This window comes from Leptodactylus fuscus, chromosome 9 (genome assembly GCF_031893055.1).
Source record: "Leptodactylus fuscus isolate aLepFus1 chromosome 9, aLepFus1.hap2, whole genome shotgun sequence".
Lineage (NCBI taxonomy): Eukaryota > Metazoa > Chordata > Amphibia > Anura > Leptodactylidae > Leptodactylus > Leptodactylus fuscus.
This window is the reverse complement of record NC_134273.1, coordinates 78,845,530-78,867,930: the sequence shown is the minus strand read 5'-3', so window position 1 is coordinate 78,867,930 and position 22,401 is coordinate 78,845,530. Positions and strand designations below refer to the sequence as shown.

Here is a 22,401-nt window from a genome sequence, read left to right as displayed (position 1 = left end):
TATCAGCCTTCAGAATATACTTGAGGTTCTTTGGATGGAGCCTCAGGTGTTGGTCATTACCATCATCCTATCGGGCGGTTCCGGGGCCTGTATAAGGAGGAGGGCTGGCTTCACTATTTGATGGTTTTTGTTGCATCCAACTAGAATTTGTGGCTCTGGGAGGAGGAGTCGTCTTTGTGGAAGTTTCAGCTGACTAGGAAGTGGTGTGAGTGTTGCCTTGTGTGTGAGTCTGGTTTATCCCTCTGCACTTCTACTCTGCCCTGTCCATCAGTTCTGTTTGCCTGGCACTATCTGGTTATTTGTGAGGTTTGGGGTCCAGTTTGTTTTGCCCCAGTCCTATGTTTACCCTTTCCTCACCTCTCTGCTGTCCCTCTTCTCATTTTCTTGTTGTGCTGTGTGTCTGTTGTCCAGCACATCCCATCCTGTTTTGTCTGCAGCTGCACCTTGGTTTCTGTAGGGGTGACCACCTTAGCATCCCCAGTCCATAGCTCTCTTGTAGCTCTCGCCCTATCTGCCGGCTAGGCCTTCGTGCTAGAGAGCCAGGAGTTGTCGGGGCCAAGGCTAGCTTGGGAACAGCTGACCACCACCCGCAGGCAGGGCCTAGCTAGCCGCCGTAGCGTCAGGGAAAGTCTCCCACCCCTGTTCCCTTAGCGGTGCAGTCCGGATTCTGTGTCTGGTCATAGATAAAATGTAACAGGGGGCCATATTTGGGGGGATGTTATACTGTGGGGGCCATATTAAGGAGAGCATTATACTATGAGGGCCATATGGAAGGATAATATACTGTGGCCATATTATGGGGGATATTACATTGTGGGGGCCATATTAGGGGAGCAATACACTGAGGGCCATATTCAGGGGGATATTATACTGTGTGGGTGGCACATTAAGGGGGGCATTATACTGTGGTGGCCATATTAAGGGGGATATTATACTGTGGGGGCTATATTAAGGAGAGCATTATACTATGAGGGCCATATTGGGGGGGGGGGGGTTATACTGTAGGAGTCATATTCAGGGGGATATTACATTGTGGGGGCCATATTAGGGAAGCATTATACTATGAGGGCCATATGGAAGGATAATATACTATGGCCATATTATGGGGGATATTACATTGTGGGGGCCATATTAGGGGAGCATTACATTGTGGGGGCCATATTAGGGAAGCATTATACTATGAGGGCCATATTCAGGGGGATAGTATACTATACTGGCCATATTCAGGGTGAGCATTATTCTGAGGGGGGTACATTGAGGGGGAATTATATTATATGTTTGCATTATACTGTAATGGCTACCAGGGGTCATTATACTGTGCGGGGATCACAAGATACTGTGTTGTTGGGGCCACTAAATGCTGTTTGAGGGCACAAAGGGACTTGGATGGGAATGAGTGGAGTCAGTATAGGTGTGGGCAGCGCTGGAGACACGGCTTACAATACCAAAACCTGCTGCAGCCTGATGTGCATGGCACAAAGTTTTTCCCGCTTTCAAGCCTATGAAATTTGGGCGGCATGCTCCTGTTTGAATTGGATAGGTCGTAAATGCGTAGCCCACTCCTCTCATCTCACTGGGTACTCCCAGATTTAGGGGGGTCCAGGGTAGTGACTACTGCCCCCCCCTATAACTACAACCAGGCAGTATATAGGAGGAGCTTATCTGACTAGTAGTAGCTAAGATATATGCTATAACTTGCCATAGGTAACTTTGTGCACTTAAAACATTTCATAACCTAATTTTCTAAAAGCAAAATCCTTCCTAATCCTTCCTAATTAAAGTCACCAAATGACGAATTTTTAGTAAAATAATCCCATAAAAAAAACCAGGGACTGGAGAAGGAGACAAAGGGGCGTGGCGGGTGGTCGGTAGAGCCGTCCAATCAGTAGTGAGGGGGGCGTGTCCTCCGCCGCTCTGCCCGTGACGTAGCCTTACCCTGAACGTGTCCATGTGGAGCTTCACTTTCTCTTCCGGTCAGACATGGCGGCCTCCATGGCAGGGCAAGTGCTGAGACATTTTACGGCAAAAACCTCACTTTTGGGAAGAAATAAGGTAAGAAGCGGCGGCGGAGCCTGGAGGGGGTGCGGTAATGGGAGATACTGGGGTGTTATAGACGGTGCGGTACCGCTGCGGAGACGCTGCACAGTATGACTCCCCTACTGTGCCCTGTATACAGTATATACGTGTGTGCTATCTATATACCACTACTAGTGTTATAGGCAGAGCTTTCGCTTTAGGGACCTGCAGCTGCAGGAGGACTACATCTCCCAGCATGCACTGACAGCTTGCTGAGTCTTGTAGTCCCACATACTAGTTTAGGGTATCACATCCCCATTGTGTGTGAGGGCAGTGGTTTTGTAAAGGGGAGAGGGGGGAGGGTCTCTTATAGACTTTGCATGGAGACCCCAAATTTCTTATAGACTTTGCAATTTTGGAGCTGGTTTTTTTTTTTGGTGGAATTGGTAATTTTTAGCATTGGAGTATATACGGTCCCGGGGGTGGTGGAGTGTGTGTGTATGTGTGTATATATATATATATATATATATATATATATATATATATACGGTCCCGGGGTGGTTGTCAGATGTGTCAGGGATCGGGGTGGTTGGATGTGGACTGTATAGGGGGGCGGTTCTGCTCTCAGTTTTGCTTTGTCATTGGGGGTCTTTGGGTTTTTGGTCACGATCAGGCTTAATGTGCAGTGGACGGGAGATGATTGGGGTCTATCTGATCTGTGATCGGCTGCAGTGCCATGGTCAGAGCATATTCCTGTGCAGCTCAGTCCCATTCATGTAAATGGGGCTGAGCTGCAATATCGTGCACAGCCATTATACAATGTATTGCACTGTCCTTGACATGTCGTTTACTTGTCAGATTGCTGCAGACGGCTGATCTGTGGGGATCCAGGGTGTCAGCCCCTCCTCCTCATCATTATTGCAATACTGGAAAATCACTATAAGGGTCAGTTCACACGTGAAAACCGCCTAGCTTATTTGTGCGAGGTAAAAAACCTCGAGGAGTTTTTTTGACGCTGTTTTTTGCATTCCACGCGGTTTTTGACGAGGTTTTTGACGCGGTTTTCGCTAGCGGTTTTCGCTAGGGTTTTTTTTTCCTATATGTGCTATAGAAACTGCAGGCGAAAACCGCGCGGTTTTTTGCAAAAAACCGCGCGGTTTTGTGTGCAAAAAACCGCGCGGTTTTTTACCGCGCGGTTTTCGCCTCCCATTCACTTCTATGCAATTCTTCAGGCGTTTTCCGCCTGAAGAAAGGTCATGTCGCTTCTTCAGGCGGAAAACGCTAGGAGGAAAAAAAAAGCTAGTGGTCTACATAGACCACCATGTTAAAGGAGAGGTTTTTGAAGCGAATTCCGCTGTCAAAAACCTCCCCTTTGCCCACGTGTGAACTAGCCCTAACTTTCCCTAGTTCTGCCCTAGGATGTGAGACTACAAGTTTCAGCGTGCTGTGACAGCCATAGCTGCAGAAAGAATTAACAGCGCCTCTTGGTGACCTCTAGTAGTATCACTTCCTATATGGTGTGACCTTGGTGCGATCCCGGGCGCCGTGTTCATGTGCAGGATTTTTCTGTGTTGCGTGCACAAGAGGCTGAGGGCCACCTATGTGAAGTAATGATCTACCGCACTGTGGCTCTGCAGCTCCGCCTGTCACTACTGTAACATCACGTATACTTCCATAGGTTGTAACCAATGCCGTCCCAAGCTGCATGATATGGAATAATCCATCGCTTTAATGTCCATACACCACGTGATCAAAGGCTTAGAAATACTGGGCTGCCATTTAGAGACAGCGCCTCACCTGCTCACAGGTTAGGTCTGGTATTGCAGGCTGTTGCAAACGTTAATCTGTGCAAGATTTGGGTGTCAGACCCTGACAGATCATACACTTCTTCTTAAGGCTTGGAGTCCTTCTTGAAATGACACGTGACAGGCGGCATGGAGAACGTCAGGGGACTCTGCATCTCGTTGCCCTATGCCCCGCAGTGCTGCAGGTTAAGGATAGGGTTCACATATTTACCAGATCAACAAACCAGAGAACTGGAAAGTCCTGAAAGTCTGTTGTGTGTCCGTGTAGCAGGACCTATAGCCTGATAGGGCGCCGTGTGGGGGATGTCGTGTCTTCTCTTATGTTTAATCGCAGGTCACGTGAAGGATTCCTGCCGGTTGTTTTTCCATTGTATGTCTGTACCAGCCGGACCTGACCAGATAAGGAGCCAGCAGATCACTGCGTACTGGAATAAGCCTTCATGGGGGACGGGTATTTGGAAGCTCAGGCTGGGGACTTATATGGAGTTTTCATTTTTGGTGCAGATTTTGCTGTGTTTTTCAGAGCCAAGGCCAGGAGTAGATTCAGCAGAGAAGAGCTTTCTATAGAGTTCCCTGTTCCTTTTGTATCCACTCCTGGCTTGGCTCCACAATGGCAAAATGTGTAACAAATAAAAATGCAACTTTTCTGCAATGTGTGGCCTCAGCCTTAGGGCCCGTCTACACGCCCCGGACAGCACACTGACCTATTCATTTGTATAGGCCCATGCACAAAAGACAGGATTTTCAGAGTTTCGTGTATAAGCCGACAGCCCTTGCGGCCAGACTCGGGACAGGTCCTATTCCTGTCTGAGTTTGGTGACACAGAGGAATATCCGTGTGCCGCCTAATCCGTTGATTCACGCTATAGACACATACAGGGGGTGAGCTGGTTTTGGGTGTTTCTTGCTGTAGTGGGTTGCAGGAGAGCGCGCTGCCGGATGTCCCTGTGTGTTTCTACTTTGTGACTCTACTCACCCCACATAGATACGTGCACATTGTAGGTATGTTTCCTAGATCTTCTTCTGTGCAGGGGTTGTTCTATCTCAGGGGTAGGGAACCTTCGGCTCTCCAGCTGCTGTGAAACTACAACTCCCAGCATGCTCCATTCACTTCCATGGGAGTTCCAGAGCAAGTATGCATACTGGGAGTTGTAGTTTTGCAACAGCTGGAGAGCCGTACGTTCCCTACCCCTGTTCTATCCGGTCTCTCTCCAAATCATCGGAGCTGACAACCTGGCCTTTGCCATACTTGCCCCTCCACCTGCTTTCTAGGCTGGGAGTGCTGGTTAAAGGTTGTGACATTTGCTGAGCCTGCATGTTTATTACTAGTGTCAAAGGGTATTTCTTTCACTTGCAAAGATTATTCTGGTTAATCATCAGCCCTGCAAGATCCGTCCTGGACACGGACAAGGAGCGCTCACAACCTGGAGGTTATACATTATACATTAGTTTGAGGGTGCTTTATACAATACCGCAGGGGTCAGCCCCCCGACAGCTGTGAAACTACAGTTCCCAGCATGCATACTGTGAATAGCAAATGCTAGGAGTTATAGTTTTAGATGGCGTTCTGAAGACTGCTGAATGTGGAGACGGCAGCAGAAATCCAAGGTTGAGCCTTGCCAAGTAGCCCCTATCCCTGCCAGGGGTGCATGTTTACATTGCAATTTAGCGAATTGTCTCTTAACCAAACAGGCGTTGACCCCACCGCTATGACCGGCTTTAGTTCGTCAGTGGACGTGAAAGTTAATATCAGGACGCGCCAATTGTATGCCATCTTGTTGCCATATTTTTTATCTATTTTCGTTATTATTCAGTGATTTAATGCCGGGATAAAGATTTTTCAGCAGTTTTTGCAGCGTCTTTGTTTGGCATCACAGAATGGTACATGAATCATTATTTTCCTGCCCGAACAGCGTGGGACATCCAACATCAAACCTCCACATCACACAGACTGTAAAATCAGGGAGGCGCTGAATCCATAATTTATTATCTGCTGGCATGCCAAGGATCCTGGAGAATAATGAACCCGACCTGAACCCCACGTTGCGATGTAGTAAGCACCTTTGTCACTCAGCACAGAGACACTGCCAAGGCCCCCACACCATTGCTTCATAACTACGAAGATTTTTATTATTTGCCGTATTTTTTGGACTATAAGACAAACTTTTTAGCGAAAGTCCCGGTGTCTTCTGGCCCCGAGCTGCTTTCTCCTGGGAGAATCGCTGATAAAACGCCTTTCCCGATCATAAGGCGAGCTATGGGGCTGCATAGTTCTCTCCTTCCCTGACCCTCACCGATCGATCAGAGAGAAAGTTTCACTCTCCATAGTCCGAACCCCTGGATCTTCATAATGAGAAACGCTCATCTCCTGACCGCTGGTCCACTAAGTCCTAATACATTACAATAGTGACTTCCGGGATCGGTTATCGTCCCTGCTGCCTGCTTATGACACTTTACTCGTGCAGTCGCAGGGACGATTGCCGATCCCCGCCAGTATTGCCATCTACAATATTAGTGCTAAAAGGGCGCTATAAGTGACCTGTCAAGTCTGTGATGGGGGCGCTCAGGAGCATCATATTGTGTAGGGGGCACCAGTGTCCCATTACTTCTTCCCACACTGTATAATGCTCCATTTACTGTATGGCGGCACCACTAGGACATTATACAATGTGAAGGATGCTAATGGTTTGTGGATGTTCCCGTTGTGAGCTGCAAGAGCGGACTAGCTAATAGCCCCCTTTGCTAGGTCATTGCTACTTAATAACTGTGATATACCAGAGGGGCTCACTTATTAAGGTTGGTTTAGGAAATGGCAGTCTGAATAAATCTCCCCCCACTGTCACCACTGACCCCGTTGTCCCCGGTAGGGCTCACAACCTAAATTCAATGTGTGTGGAGGAAACTGGAGTACCCCGAGATACCTCTGTAAACATGGGGAGAACATACAAACTCCTTGTAGATGTCCTTTGTCGGATAAGTAACCAGGACCCCAGCCCTGATCTATCTGTAGTATAGGAGTCAGGGTTCACACCTGCGCCCGGTCTCCGCTTTCAGGTTTCCATCTTCTGCCCGAGAAACTGGACAGGAAACGGAAACCGACAGTCAGTTTGCAAACCCATTCACTTGAATGGGTTTGCAAAGTGACCGCCTGTGAGCGTCTTCTGCCTCTTCGCGGCGAAACCGTTTTTTTAACCGGACATGCAGGACTTTGTGTCCAGTATAAAAAAAAAAAAAAAACAACAGTTTTGCCGTGGAGAGGCAGAAGACGCAGCGGGCGGTCACTTTGCAAACCCTTTCAAGTGAATAGGTTTGCAAACTGACTGCCGGGTTTCCGTCTCCTGTCCAGTTTCTCTCAGCAGAAGACGGAAACCTGAAAGTGGAGACCGGGCGCAGGTGTGAGCCCGCCCTCAGTAATCCAGGATGGGAAATAAAAAGATTTATTGTAAAGTTTGTAATAATCTGTGAATGTAAGAAAACTCTGAGATGAGATCTTGACGGTGTCTCCGGCCTGGCAGATCAGGACGTCCACTTAATGTACATGTTCATGTTGCTGAAGATGATGGAAATCTGGTGAAGATTTTCTTGTTCTCGTGAAGTTTTGTCATCGTCATGCTCTGGTGGAGGTCATGGTGGTCTTATATGTCTTACCCTAATGTCCTCCAGTCCCAGCAGCATAGAATTGCCCTCCTGATGGCCGGGCCTCTACTGCCGTCTTGTTGTGGTTCCTCCGGATACACTTTGGGATCCAGCGCTTTCTTTGTGGTGTAGATGAATCCTTGGTCGGCCATGCTTCCTTCCCGTCGTCTCTTACAGATGTTATCACTGCTTGAAGGGTCTGTGTAATGTTCTTATTCCTCAGGTGGTCTCTGTCCTGGATTTTGATGCTTTTTTTGGAACCCACCATTTTCTCTGAGGTATAACAGGGTCCACACTCAGCCATGTCTCCTTCATTCAATGTCCTCACTTACTTTCTCTACCTCCATGTCTTTCTCTTCCTCATAGATTTTATCAGTATTGGTCCAGTCTTGGGACGTTCTCGATGCTCTGATGTTTACCACGATCTCCTCTATTTCCTCCTCCATCTCATCTATAAATATGGTCTCCAGGTTGGGCCAACATGAGGCCTCTCTATATTGAGTAGGCCTGAATTCTGCTTGGCTGCGTTGTTTTTCCCGTCCCCAATTTTCCATTGGACGACTGAATCAGCCCCTTTCATGTCATCCATCAATCCGTGTGCCGTAACAAAATTGAAAACTCCCTTTAAGAAGCTTTAAGGGCGTCCTGCCGGCTTGTAAGTCTTCCTTTTACCGAGGAGTCTCTAAGTACGTCTATTAGAGGCCATTACATCAGGTTAATAATGGGGCCACACGCTCATCACCCTTTGTTCCCTGATAAATCCGAATACGTCGTTCACTTCTCGCATGAATTATCAAGAAATTCTCTTTCGTTATGAACCTTTGCCTAAAAATATCACTTTAATATCACTTAAGGTGATGAGGTTAAAGTTTTCATAACTGGAAGGCCGAGGTATTACGGCGCCGCTCCCTGAAGAGATTAGGAGCGCCGATCCTCTCTGTGTTGTATCTGGTCCTGCGGACGTAACGTCGGTGACTGCTCCCCCCCACACGTGAGCCGCGAGGTCTCTGCCAGGAGACATTTTCAGGTCATAGAAAACACCGATTTCTCAGGATTCTGAAAATTTAGGACAAGAATAAATTTATTCACAGATTAAAGAGGTTTCTATTGTTATCTGCGGTCGCGTCGTACAGTCGGAACGGATATCCCCGTGTCCCAGCGTTGTGTGATTAATGATGTCCGCATGTAGTGGGAAAGGGACTTATTTATTTTTTTCTGTTTTTATGAATTTGTTTCTATCGTGTAGGGTTACGAGCGCCAGAGGAATACCAACAACCAAACAGACCACGAATGGAGCCTGATGGACGCCATTGATTATAATGAGAGATGAGCGAGTAGTATTTGATCGAATACCTCGCTGCCATGGGTATGCGTGTAAGCGGCTGAACACCAAGTGAATACTCTGTGCTTAACCCCTTGGTGTTTGGCCACTTACACGGAAACCTATGGCAGCGAGGTATTCGATCGAATACTACTTGCTCATCTCTAATTATAATGGGGCCCATCAGACATCCGTTACTTTTTGGACAAAAAAATTGAACTTGCGGGACTTTTTCGTTTATCTACTTTCAATGGACACTGACTTTACGCAGATTTGAACCCAGCGTTAGGGTCAGAAATCTATTAAAGGGGCTGTCCAGGCTTATAATAGGCCTCAGGATCCTATTAATATTATAAATGTGAAAGTTTGCGTGTTTGGATGTTTGCATGTTCGGATGTTTGTTCCTCAATCACGGAAAAACCGCTCCACCGATTTGGCTCAAATTTTCCAAAAACATAGTTAATACACCCGAATTGCATAATAGGCTACTTTTCGTTACAATAGCGCATATCCGTTTTTCCCAGGACCCACGCAAAAAGCCAACTCACATCACTATCTCTGCAATCTCACACACTTTGGACCATAGGAAGCCCTAAAACTTCACATTCCCCTCTACAGCCTCGCCCCTAACCCCACACAATCACATATACATATACTTTACCACTTTACCCCTCCCCTTACCGATACTCCAGGAGGCGCTCTATAACGCTCCGGAGCAGCCATGTTTGCCGACCCCCACCGCTCTGACAATCCGCGACACCGCCCACCCATGTCAATACCCCTAGGGGGTCTAATAAATGCAAAAAAAAAGTTTAAAAAAAGTAAAAAAAAAAAAAAAGGATTACAAATTCAAATCACCCCCCTTTCCCTAGAACACATATAAAAGTAGTTAAAAACTGTGAAACACATACATGTTAGGTATCCCCGCCTCCGAAATCTCCCGCTCTACAAAGCTATACAAATATTTTTCCTGTTCGGTAAATGCTGTCGCGGGAAAAATGGTCAAAAGTGCCAAACCGCCGTTTTTTCACTGTTTTGATTCTGATAAAAATTTGAATAAAAAGTGATCAAAGCAATAACATTTCCCGAAAATGGTAGAACTACAAAGTACACCCGGCCCCGCAAAAAAACCCTGCCCTATACATCCCCGGACATGCACATATAAAAAGTTACGGCTGTCGGAATATGACGACTTTTCCAAAAAAAAAATTTTTTAACACAAGTTTGGATTTTTTTAAGGGGTCAAAATGTAAATAAAACCATATAAATTTGGTATCCCCGGAATCGTAAGGAAACACAGAATACAGGGGACATGTCATTTTGGTTGCACAGTGAACGCCGTAAAACCAAAGCTCGTAAGAAAGTCGCAGAAATGCATTTTTTTTCTTCAAATCCACCCCGTTCTGAATTTTTCCCTGCTTCCCAGTACATTATATAGAATAAATATTGGTGGCATCATGAAGAAAAATTTGTCCCAGGAAAAATTAAGACCTCATATGACTCTGGGAGCGGAGAAATAAAAAAAGTTATGGGGTTTAGAAGGAGGGGAGTCAAAAACGAAAATCAAAAAATGCCATCGGCGGGAAAGGGTTAACTTCAAATACTTCTGTCCCAGAGTCACTATGTAAAGTTTCTCACAACACCGTATGTATAGCAGCTCAAATACAAAGTAACTTCAACACAAAAGTCTCACGGATTCTCTGAATTACAGCAAAAACAAGATACAAAGTTACATTTCATATCCCATCCCTTATACACAGTACGAAAACCTTACCCACACCTGTATATACCCACTGCTACCATCACTGCAGACCAAGTCGCGGGTACCAGCTAGTAGGCCATAAATCTCTGATCAGGGGGATGCCGAGAGCTGCCCCCGGTCCCATTGGCCGTACATACCTGTTTCCAGTACCCGTGCTATACAGTGCTGGAAGCAGAAGGCTCCGTCCTTTATATAGTGGCTGGCGCCATTACTGCAGCTCTGACTTCAATGAGCGCTGAGCTGCGGTGATTTTGCTCGTCCTCCCTACAAGGGACGGAGCCTTTGGCTTCCAACACTGCATAGTACGGGCGGGCAGTGGAATCAGTTTGATACAGATGATCGGTCGGTCAGGGGGCCGACTCTTGTTCGTCCACCAATCAGGCATTTATGGCTTACCCAGAGGATTGGCTTAAGCCGGGGCAACTCCTTAAAGTGTAGCTTTGCAGGGAAAGAGCCATCTTCTTCATCTGTCAGTAGCCTGCAGTTTCTCTTCCCCATCATGCACAGAATCTGTAACGGTTTATAGCCCTCCTCAGCCCCCAGAAAATCCAAAAGCCATAAATACTAAACTGGAAAGAGAGGGTAGGAGGGGGATGAAGCTGCAGTCTAAGTGAGAACCAGTACTGCTAGGTTCTCTTGCTCATGGGTTTTGGGTTGGTTCCAACTGTGGGTCTTGGCATCCGGTCCCCAAGTAGCTCCGCCTCCTCTCCCGTCCTCATTGCCGTTTACCTGTACTATGGCGGCTGGCTGAATACATCATTATAATATCAACACCAGCCCCCATGATACAGGGAATAGTGAACACCGGAGCAGAGGGGGAGCGACTTTGGGGTCAGGGGTGCCTAATCTGATCAAGTGACCTGCATCGGGACCAGCCACTTGTCCATGGGCCATAGGTCTTATTGCACATACATACACGGATGGGACAGAGCCGCAGTACCAGCCGTAGCCCCTGCACACGTATGGCGCTGTCTCTCCTCTTCCCTCTATCACACGAGACCTTGTGAAGTCAGAGAAATGCGTTTCTTGTGTTCTTGATCCGTTCTTACAATAAATACATAAATATACCATTGGAAGGAAAATGTCTCTTTGTCGTTCTTCTTTTACCCCGGGATATGGAGCAGCCTTGTAATTAAAGCAACAGGCAGTAAACATTAAATTGGTCACGTAGCGCCGGAGACGCTGGAAGCGATTTTTGATCCAATAATTGTGATTAAATAGATTTAACAATCTCGGGACAGTTTATAGGGAAAGTGCGGCTTTTATTTAACCGTCACATTATAGGAAATGGATTGAAATTTGCATTTAATTGTGTAGGGTTTTTTTTTTTTGGGAAGTGGCGCGCCCGGGAAACCCATTAATTCTGATCACAATATATACATTGGGGGAAGATATCGAGCCCTCTATGCCAGTTTTCTCCACCATTCTGGCACCTGATTTAGTAGTGACGGAGCCTCCGGATGCATCGGCCGCGTCCTGCACCTATGGTAGAGTATCGCCAGCGGGGGGCGCTCTTAACCGCCCAGAGATGACGCTCAGCTGTAAGGCTACATGGGTTGTCATGAATTTGACATCAGCACAGAGAAGAGACCTGAGTGCAGCTGATCGGTGGGAGTCCTGGGTGTTGGACCCTCACCAATTAGACACCCCATTCAATACCAAGCATAGCTCCTACTATATCTACAGCACGGTGCACTTGGCATTCAGTAACAAGGCCACAGTGCATATCCAAAAACTGCAACCTGTTCAACCTGCTGATCAGCACTGGTCCTGGGATTTGGGCCTTGTGCCTATGACGCCACGTTCCATACCATGCACAGATCCTACCGTATGTACAGCACTGTGCTTGGTGTTCAGTGAAGAGGTCACAGCACTGCTTCCTTTTCAACCAGCTGATCTTTGGGGGTTCTGGGTGTCAGACCCCCACCAGATATGACAACCTATGCTTATTCTCCTCAACCCCAGTGTCGTGATGCTACACATATGTCCAGGCCACTGTAGATAAGTCCTGGACTCCTGGCCTACACCAACAGCGAGACGTATGGGGTTGGGGTCACCTGATATTTTAGGGGCCACAAACCTGGTGACCTCCAAGGCAAGGCTCCCGCATTTGTCTTAGTTGGGTTGGGTTCTCCAACCTATGGCTGTGGATATCTGAAGCTTCCAGCATGATGGCGGTTGTAGGTCTCCCTTAGATTGGGGCGCGTTGGGTTCCGTGCACGCAGTTGTCTCGATGTGACACGTAACGTTCTTACGTCCTGTTGTTTCCGTACCCGAAGTTGCAGATTGATAGCGAGGACTCGGGGAGTGGGTGAGATGTTGGGTGTAATGTAGGCCTGTCTGTAGGCTGTGAGAGATGTCGGTGATATTTGTGGGAATGGATGTATGTTACGAGTGGCATTGGCTGCTGATATATCTGCACAAGGCTGCAATTTGCGATGACCTTTAGAATGAGCAAGCGGGTAATGATATTAAATGTTACTCTGATTCACCTGGGTCATTGAGAAGCGAGCGCGCCTCACCGTGCGAACAAAGCCCTGCGTCTTCCTACAGCTTCTCCTCTATGGGGGGTTTATGGCTGCAAATGAGAAGATTTTTCATGGTTTTTGTTCTTTCTATTCATGTTTAATGCAATTTTTTATTCATCAGCATTTACTTCATGTTTTTTTTGTTGCGTCGGTGCTTTTGGGTTGGAGACCTATAGATTAAAAGGGATCCTATGATTGGATACCCTTTTTTTTCGGACTAATACATAGGAATAGCCTTAAGAGAGGCTATTCTTCTCCTACCTTTAGATGTCTTCTCCGCGCCGCCGTTTGGTAGAAATCCGGATTTTCTTCGGTATGCAAATGAGTTCTCTTGCAGCACTGGGGGCGGTCTTCAGCACTCAAACAGCACTGGGGGCGTCCCAATGCTGTGAGAGAACTCTCCAGCGCCACCTTCATCTTCTTCAAGAATGTCCTCTCCCTGTGTCTTCTTCCGTACTGGATTTCAATCTTCTAGGCCTCGGGCAGAGCCGACTGCGCATACCCACAAGAAAATGGCTGCTTACACAGTAAGCTGGTGTAAGCGGCCATTTTCTTGTGGTCCGGGCATGCACAATCGGCCCTGCCCGAGACCTAGAAGTTTGAACCCAGCTCCGGAAGAAGGCACAGGGAGAAGACGTTCTTGAAGAAGATGAAGGCGTCGCTGGAGAGTTCTCTCGCAGCATTGGGGCCGCCCCCAGTGCTGTTTGAGTGCTGGGGCCCACCCCCAGTGCTGCAAGAGAATTCATTTGCATACCGAAGAAAACCAGGATTCCTACCGAATGGCGGCGCGGAGAAGGCATCTAAAGGTAGAAGAATAGCCTTTCTTAAGGCTATTCTTGCATGTAATAAAAAAAAAAAAAATGTAGAATCCCTTTAGGAACTGCCAAGTTTAATAAATTCCCACCTATTAAGGAGTCATCACCTTGCTTTGTGCAGGGACTTATTAGACTGTGCATGCCCTGCTAAGGCGTCTGTAAGAAGAATATGTATATAGGTTTCAGGAAAACCAAGCATTGATCGATAGAGATCTTCTCTCCAAAAGGTGGTGCTAGAGCAAGTTCTGAGGACTTATTTGCATACTCTTTTTCCCAGCATTCTCAGCAGGGCATGCGTGATGTAATAAATCCCTGCGCACCGTAAAGAGACGTCTCCTTCATGACACTTAGTGAGACACGGGAAGAAAAAAAAAAAAACCTGCGATAATCGTGAATTTGACATTTTTCTTGGCCGGTCTTGCCGCGAAGGCATTTGTCCTGTCACATTACGGACTGAAACCATCTTACTTAGCAAAACTGTAGCAGGAAAGACACAATGATCTGTAAAAAGACGTATTTACTGAGGATTTTATGTTTACCTTAAGGGGAGGAAGCCATTAGCTGGCAGAGAGACAAGCGCGGCTATTTAGCGGACACATTACATTTCACGTAACCTTCACAAAGTGATCTCCAGGCTGATTGCTAATGCAGGCAGAAAACTAGGCACAAACGTATCATAAAAAGTTAAAGAGGGAAGCGACGCAGCCGTCTGCAGATGTTTGTCTGTTTTTCAAGACTCCGGGAACGTTCATTAAGCCATTTGGAGCAATGCTGGGATTCTTCGGCGTTCTCCGAATCTCTTAATTCCAGGGAATGGATCGGGATGTTATATATTTTTTTTATTGTCATTTTAGGCCGCGTGTTACTCTTCTTGGCACAGGGTTCTGTAGGATCCAAATGACGAAGCCAGGCAAATTAATTACTGATTAATTTGTGCCGGAGAACATCTTGCGACGGCTTGTAAAGGCAGATTGTAATTCAGGGAAAACAGGCAAAGTGTGGAGTATAAAGAAGGGGAAAGCTAATGGAATCTCGCAGGATGTACAACGTATAGGTACGTGTGGAATTATTATGTGCATGGAGACGCAGTGTAATACAGAGGTAGCAGAATGATGCTCGCTTCACACTAGCGCCAGCTTGTTGGGAGAGCCGGACTGCTAAAACAATGAGCGGTGGACCCCATTGACCCCATAAACGGGCCGTGTCTCTGTGGCCTCATACATCAGGGCCAGTCAGCACAACCGCAAAACTAGACAGGAATAGGAACTGTCCTGAGGTTTGCCGCACACCGGACTGTGAAAATACACAATCGTAGAAATTAATGGGTCAGTGTGCTAGCGGTGAACAACATGGTTCACACTAGCGTTCAGTACTCGTCTCCCATTCTGCTGTCCATGTTGTTTAATCCCGGCCTGGCTACACGTACACAGTCATGTGCATTTGGCAGGATCATATAGGATATTACCTGTATTGGTGTGAGTAAAGCAGTTGGGGTGAGATAGAAACTTCCCATTCGTCTCCAGAAGGCTCTGTCCGAGTCTGTGCTTCTCCTCTCACTCAGTTCCCGCTTACTTTTCCCTCACCATGGCCTCCTACATTGACCTGCTTCATGACTCCTTTGTTCTATCTCTTACTCTAGCTCAGGGGTAGGGAACCTTCGGCTCTCCAGCTGCTGTGAAACTACAACTCCCAGCATGCTCCATTCACTTCCATGTGAGTTCCAAGAACAGCAGAACAAGTATGCATGCTGGGAGTTGTAGTTTTGCAACAGCTGGAGAGCCGTACGTTCCCTACCCCTGCTCTAGCTAGATGCAATTCAGCAGAGATTTCAGAGTGAAAGTCAATGTAGCAGGGAGAGGAAGGAAAAAAAGCATTTTTCTCTAATATGTAACAAATTTCTTCTATTCACTTGTGATATTAATTTATATAAAGTTTGCTAAAAAGATGGTGACCATCATTTGCATCCATAGCACACTGCCCATAGACTGCTACAGTTCATTATTATACCTCCTTCCATCATGGCTTCCAAGAGCGTGTGTAGTGCTTAAAAAGATGCATGATACATAGCCACAGGGGTAACCTTTTACCACCTTCAACCCTTTGCACCCTGTAGTAGGTGGCGCTCCATGGAATCTGGCGCAGTTGGAATTTTTTCCTCTAACCCCACCATTCCTGAGCAATCATTTATTTTCTGCACTCATTATGCTAATTAGCCCATTTACTGTCAGGTAGGCGGTCCTTCGCTGGAGCAAACAGTCTGGGACTGCCCACCTGAAAGCAGAGGGCTTATAGAGGACCTTTCATGGATTTGGGCACATGCGGTGATATATACCGCTGGAGAGCCGACTGCACTGAATTCAGCGCACTGTCTGCTTTCCTGATCTGTGCTCCGGGTGAAGAGCTAGCGGTACCGTAGCTCTTCATCGTCAGAAGGGCGTTTCTGACACGTTCTTCTACACAGCAGCACCTATCGCGCTGTAGTGTTAGAACTGGGGAGGAACGCCCCTCCCTCTGCTCACAGTGCTCGTCCATAGACGAGTATTATCAGGAGGGGAGGGGGCGTTCCTCCCCGCTCACACAGTACAGTGATATTGGCACTGCTGTGCAGAAGGATGTTCCTGACTGTCAGGAACGCCCTTCTGACTGTGAAGAGCTACAGTACCGGGACCGATAGCGCTTTACCCAGGGCACAGATCGGGAAAGCCGACAGTGCGCTGAATTCAGCGCACTGTCGGCTTTCCAGCGGTATATAACACCGCATGTGCCCAAATCCATGAAAGGTCCTCTTTAAATAGCGCACTGTGTGCTGAAACTAGCAACCCTGATTGCTCAGGAATGGTGAGGGCTAGAGAAGAAATTCCAACTGGACTAGAATCGGTGGAGCAGCGCCTATTAAATGGGTGGAGGTGGTGAAAGGACCCCTTTAAGGGTCCATACTATAGACCCACCCAAATCCATAGCTTATTCACAAATGACAACGTCCTATGCTTTTCTCCTTTAAGCAGGGCCTTGGATTGTAAATGGTTAAGAGGATAGAACAAAGGCCTCCTAGTAGGAAATCATTTTATGCCATATATTTGGGGGGGGGGGAATAAAATAATTTCTTTTCTGGAGGGATTGGTGCATTAAATGTTGAAAGGTGCAATCTAGGCAATATTAATTTTTAATCACCGCTCGCTGCATGTCTCTCTTCTCTTACGGTTCATTAAAGGGATTCTCCTCAGAAGTTCAATTAGAAACGTTTCATATCATAAAGGATTTTGCGATTTAAAAATCTCCGCTCCGAGCCCAGCGGTGAAGTTGGCGAATTTCCTTGTAGTGCACCAGAGGGTGCTTGCTAGGATAACCTCTCCTGCAAAAAGAGAGCCGGCGCCGGGTAATAACAGACCTGTTAACCTCTCTCGACGAACATGTCACATACAAGACGTTCTACCAATTACTTGGACTTTCTTTTAGAAGATTTTTTTTTTATTATTATTTGAAGTACTCTCAAAGCTGCGACTGGCGCGCACAGCGGGCTCTATCGGGGAAATTGAGAGATTTTAGTCATTTTTGCTATAAGGCGTAGGAAGAGAGGAAAAAAATCCAAAACATTGATTTTGTAAATATGCGTTCACATCTGCGTTCAGGTTTCCGTTCGGGGAGTCCGCTTGGGGACCCCCGAACGGAAACCTATATGCTTTAAAGGGATCCTATCATTGGATACCCTTTTTTTTTTTTTTCTCGATAACATGTAGAAATAGCCTTAAGAAAGGCTATTCTTCTCCTACCTTTAGATGTCTTTTCCGTGCCGCCGTTCGGTAGAAATCCTGGTTTTCTTCGGTATGCAAATGTGTTCTCTCGCAGCACTGGAGGCGGGCCCAATGCTGCGAAAGAACTCTCCAGCTACTCCTCCATCTTCTTCTGGAACACCCTTTTCCTGTGTCTTCTTCCATCCTGGGTTTCAATCTCCTAGGCCAGGGGTAGGGAACGTACGGCTCTCCAGCTGTTGCAAAACTACAACTCCCAGCATGCATACTTGCTCTTCTGTTCTGGGAACTCCCATGGAAGTGAATGGAGCATGCTGGGAGTTGTAGTTTCACAGCAGCTGGAGAGCCAAAGGTTCCCTACCCCTGTCCTAGGCCTTGGGCAGAGCCGACTGGGCATGCCCGAGCCACAAGAAAATGGCCGCTTACACCAGTTTACTGTGTAAGCAACCATTTTCTTGTGGTCTGGGCATGCAGAGTCGACTCTGCCCGAAGCCTAGAAGATTGAAACCCAGGACGGAAGACGACACAGGGAGAGGCCGTTCCAGAAGAAGATGGAGACAGCGCTGGAGAGTTCTCTCGCAGCATTGGGGACACCCCCAGTGCTGTCTGAGCGCTGGCGCCCGCCCCCAGTGCTGCAAGAGAACTCATTTGTATACCGAAGAAAACCCAGATTTCTACCGAACGGTGGCACGGAGAAGAATAGCCTTTCTTAAGGATATTCCTATGTGTTATCGAGGGGAAAAAAAAGGTATCCAATGATAGGAACCCTTTAAAAAGTGATACGTAAGGAAACCACACGGACCTCATAGGCTATAATGGGGTCCGTGTGGTTTCCGTTCGGTTTCTGCACGAATCATACAGAGAGAAAAGTGACTTTTCTCTCCGCATGTTTCATGCAGAAACCACATGGACCCCATTACAGTCTATGGGGTTTGTGTGGTTCCCTTAGGTACTCACTTTTTAATGCGTATAGGTTTCCATTTGGGAGGGTTCCCAAATACAGATGTGAACTGGGCCTAAAGAGAATATTACTAGGACCATGACATTTTGAATCCTTATATGAAGAGCGTATGAGAATTTATCAGTTCTCTATAGTTTTCCCTAAAGCGTAGGGACATGTTCACTGCAATGCATCTAAAATGGAAAAATGAAGCAACTTTGCAGATAGTCTTGATTAAAAAAAAATCTTCTCCCATTCTGTGTACTCATCTCTTTTGTAGCTGTCTCCGTGATAACAGACTACAAAGACGTCCTGCGCAGTCTGGTCTTGTAGTCCTCCTCCCTTCCATCTGTCCTTCCGTGTTACAGTCAGAACCATTCATCATGTGTCCTCTGGATAAGCGGTGAACGTTAGATTGGCAGGGCTCTCACTATTGGGCTCCTCTTTATTCGGTGGTCTCCAATTGCCCCCCTCACAGGTGTGTCAGTGGAGGCAGACCTTACTCTAATCCTCCGCTCGGTAGCTCTTTTCTTTGATCCTGTTCGGTCTCCTATTGCAGTCAAAACTGAGAAATCTACAAGGAAACCTTCCCTTTGTGCCCTATGTGGTCAGCCACGTCCTCCTGCAGAAGGAGCCTCTCCCCACTACTATTTGCAAGAAGACCCAAAGAATGAAAAACAATCCCCCCTCTTTGTAATCTCTACTTCTTTACTCAGGGAAGTGACCTTTAGGAAATTTACTGCTCTTCTCTATAAGACTCAGGCAAATTTGGCCACAACCATTGATCGCTGGGCCACTGAGCCTTTATTGAATGGAGTCACACTGCGACCCCTAGTGGCTTAGTGGTGCAAAAAAGTCAAACCGTATTCAACTAGAAATCGTGGCACAGGGCGACTCCATTCACTAACATGAACGAGTCTCAAGGTGACCTGATAATTCTTGGTCGCAGCCAAAATCACCTTGTAGCCGAGCCTTATAGAGAACACAACACTAAATTTCCTAATGATCGCTCCTATGAGTAGAGGGTAGGGCTTAGACATGGGAGTGGTGCTTAATATTTTTGGTCTCTGAGAGGGGGAGGCTCCTTCTGCAGGAGGAGGAAGGAAGTCCTGGTCAAAATCACCTTGTGGTCCAAACCTAAGACTCTCCGGTCCGTACATTGGCACGACTTACCAGGACTCCTTGCTCCATAAGTTTAGGAGTCCTCCTCCTCTCATGGCATGTGTTGTGTATCCAGACCACATCCATCCTGGGAAAAGTGGCCCATATACGTTCCGATTTTTCCAGACCGCATTTCCCTGTGTACGTGGCCTCCGTCTATCAGATTTTCTGCACGTTCCCGAGCAGACAGTGTGATCAGGTTTATCTCCTTTCCATTTTATCACTTATTTCTCCGTTGGGTTACCTTAAGGCGGTTTTTTGTCGCCCTTTAAGTCTCGATTGACCTCCTATTAGTGAGATGTATCGTTACAATCCGATTCCTTGTTCCAGGACACGGAGCAGACTTTGGCCTGCTGTCATTTACACTCGCATTCTATTCCTTACAATACAAGTCATGTCTTTTCATTACGTTGGGGGGGGGGGGGGGACAAAAAAAAAAAAAAAAAGGCCATTTAGGAATTAACAAAGACCCTCCGTTGCGAAATCTCAGCGTCAGAAATTGGATGTCAGTCTGGAGGCAGCACGTACTACTTAACATGGGGATAATTTGTAAAGCCGCCCTTGACATCCCGGTATAAAAGGTGTCGCACACCTACCATTTCCAACGACGAATGTGATCGGTGTTATTGTGAATAGCAGGTGTCAAACAAAACCGGTCTCTGCTCCTCCCTCCTCCCTCTCGCAGCCGCAGACTTCCATAGCTCTTGTGAACCTGTTCATTTAGAACCAGTTACCTGGGGTTTTTCGGGAACTGGGAGCATGCTTCTATAGTAAATGCATCACTGAATACCCCGCCGAGATGTAATGCAAATTAGGGGCCTGCGATATTCGCACCGCGGGTATTTATTGTAGGTGGTAGGCTCACGCCGGGCCTGTCTTTAAGGTCGCAAGATGCGGTTTGTTCTTTAATGACGAGCTTTGATTTACAGGCAGTTCACCTTTGTGCTCGGGGAAGAAAGAATCAAGCGTCCCTTTTTTTATTTTTTTAGGTCTATAGAAATCCCTTTTAGCTTTTGTCTCGGGCCTAGGGGGATACATTGTCCGAGTCAGGTACAGGCTGAATGTAATCACCAGTAATCATGTAACAATGAGTGTGGGCCGGATTTGATTCATGCTCCGAGTGCGAGCGGCGGCCGCGCTTGTTTTATTGATCCACTCCGTTCCGATGATTATAGTTCAGAATTATGCGGCCCCCGATTTGACACAATCCACTAATCAAGTGCTGCAGCTCTTCATAGACCCCCGGCCCGCCTGAGACTTTCCAATTGCTTGAGGGCTGCTTGGGAATTGTAGGGCTGAGGCTGGAGGTATTGTACATGCTGAGAACAAGTCCCATCGCTTCATAATGGTGCCCGTTACGGATGTTTTTATGTATCGCATGTCAAGTTTTTGTTCTATGAAGTGTGTGATATACATTTTTTTTTTTTTTGGAAAAGAAATTCAAGTTCAGCCATTATTAAAGGGAATATGTTACCGGAACCTCAGCATAACAACCCAGCCTTGCAGATAGATAGGTTAGTGTAACCAGAACCAGCATATCACCCCAGCCCTGCAGATAGATAGGTTACTGTCACTAGTACCAGCATATCACCCCAGCCCTGCAGATAGATAGGTTAGTGTCACCAGACCCAGCATATCACCCCAGCCCTGCAGATAGATAGGTTACTGTCACTAGTACCAGCATATCACCCCAGCCCTGCAGATAGATAGGTTAGTGTCACCAGTACCAGCATATCACCCCAGCCGTGCAGATAGATAGGTTACTGTAACCAGAACCAGCATATCACCCCAGCCCTGCAGATAGATAGGTTACTGTCACCAGTACCAGCATATCACCCCAGCCCAGCAGATAGATAGGTTACTGTAACCAGAACCAGCATATCACCCCAGCCCTGCAGATAGATAGGTTACTGTAACCAGAACCAGCATATCACCCCAGCCCTGCAGATAGATAGGTTACTGTCACCAGTACCAGCATATCACCCCAGCCCTGCAGATAGATAGGTTAGTGTCACCAGAGCCAGCATATCACCCCAGCCCTGCAGATAGATAGGTTAGGGTCACCATAACCAGTATATCACCCCAGCCCTGCAGATAGATAGGTTACTGTCACCAGATCCAGCATATCACCCCAGCCCTGCAGATAGATAGGTTACTGTCACCAGTACCAGCATATCACCCCAGCCGTGCAGATAGATAGGTTACTGTCACCAGTACCAGTATATCACCCCAGCCCTGCAGATAGATAGGTTACTGTCACCAGGACCAGCATATCACTCCAGCCCTGCAGATAGATAGGTTACTGTCACCAGAACCAGCATATCACCCCAGCCCTGCAGATAGATAGGTTAGGGTCACCAGAACCGGTATATCACCCCAGCTACACAGATAGATAGGTTAGTGTCACCAGACCCAGCATATCACCCCAGTCCTGCAGATAGATAGGTTACTGTCACCAGAACCAGCATATCACCCCAGCCCTACAGATAGATAGGTTAGTGTCACCAGAACCAGCATATCACCCCAGCCCTGCAGATAGATAGGTTAGTGTCACCAGAACCAGTATATCACCCCAGTCCTGCAGATAGATAGGTTAGTGTCACCAGAACCAGCATATCACCCCAGCCCTGCAGATAGATAGGTTACTGTCACCAGATCCAGCATATCAC

At 47.1% G+C, this 22,401-nt stretch overlaps 1 protein-coding gene across 1 annotated transcript in view; it reads left to right on the top strand.

The window, feature by feature from the left end:
• The first annotated feature begins 1,963 nt into the window (after positions 1 to 1,963).
• The window catches only part of SUCLG2 (succinate-CoA ligase GDP-forming subunit beta), a 127,133-nt gene continuing 106,695 nt past the window's right edge, over positions 1,964 to 22,401 (top strand). The window contains exon 1 of the mRNA XM_075287532.1: positions 1,964 to 2,052. Coding sequence (XP_075143633.1) covers positions 1,981 to 2,052 — 72 coding nt within the window. The 5' untranslated portion in view covers positions 1,964 to 1,980. The remainder of the gene's footprint in view (positions 2,053 to 22,401) is intronic.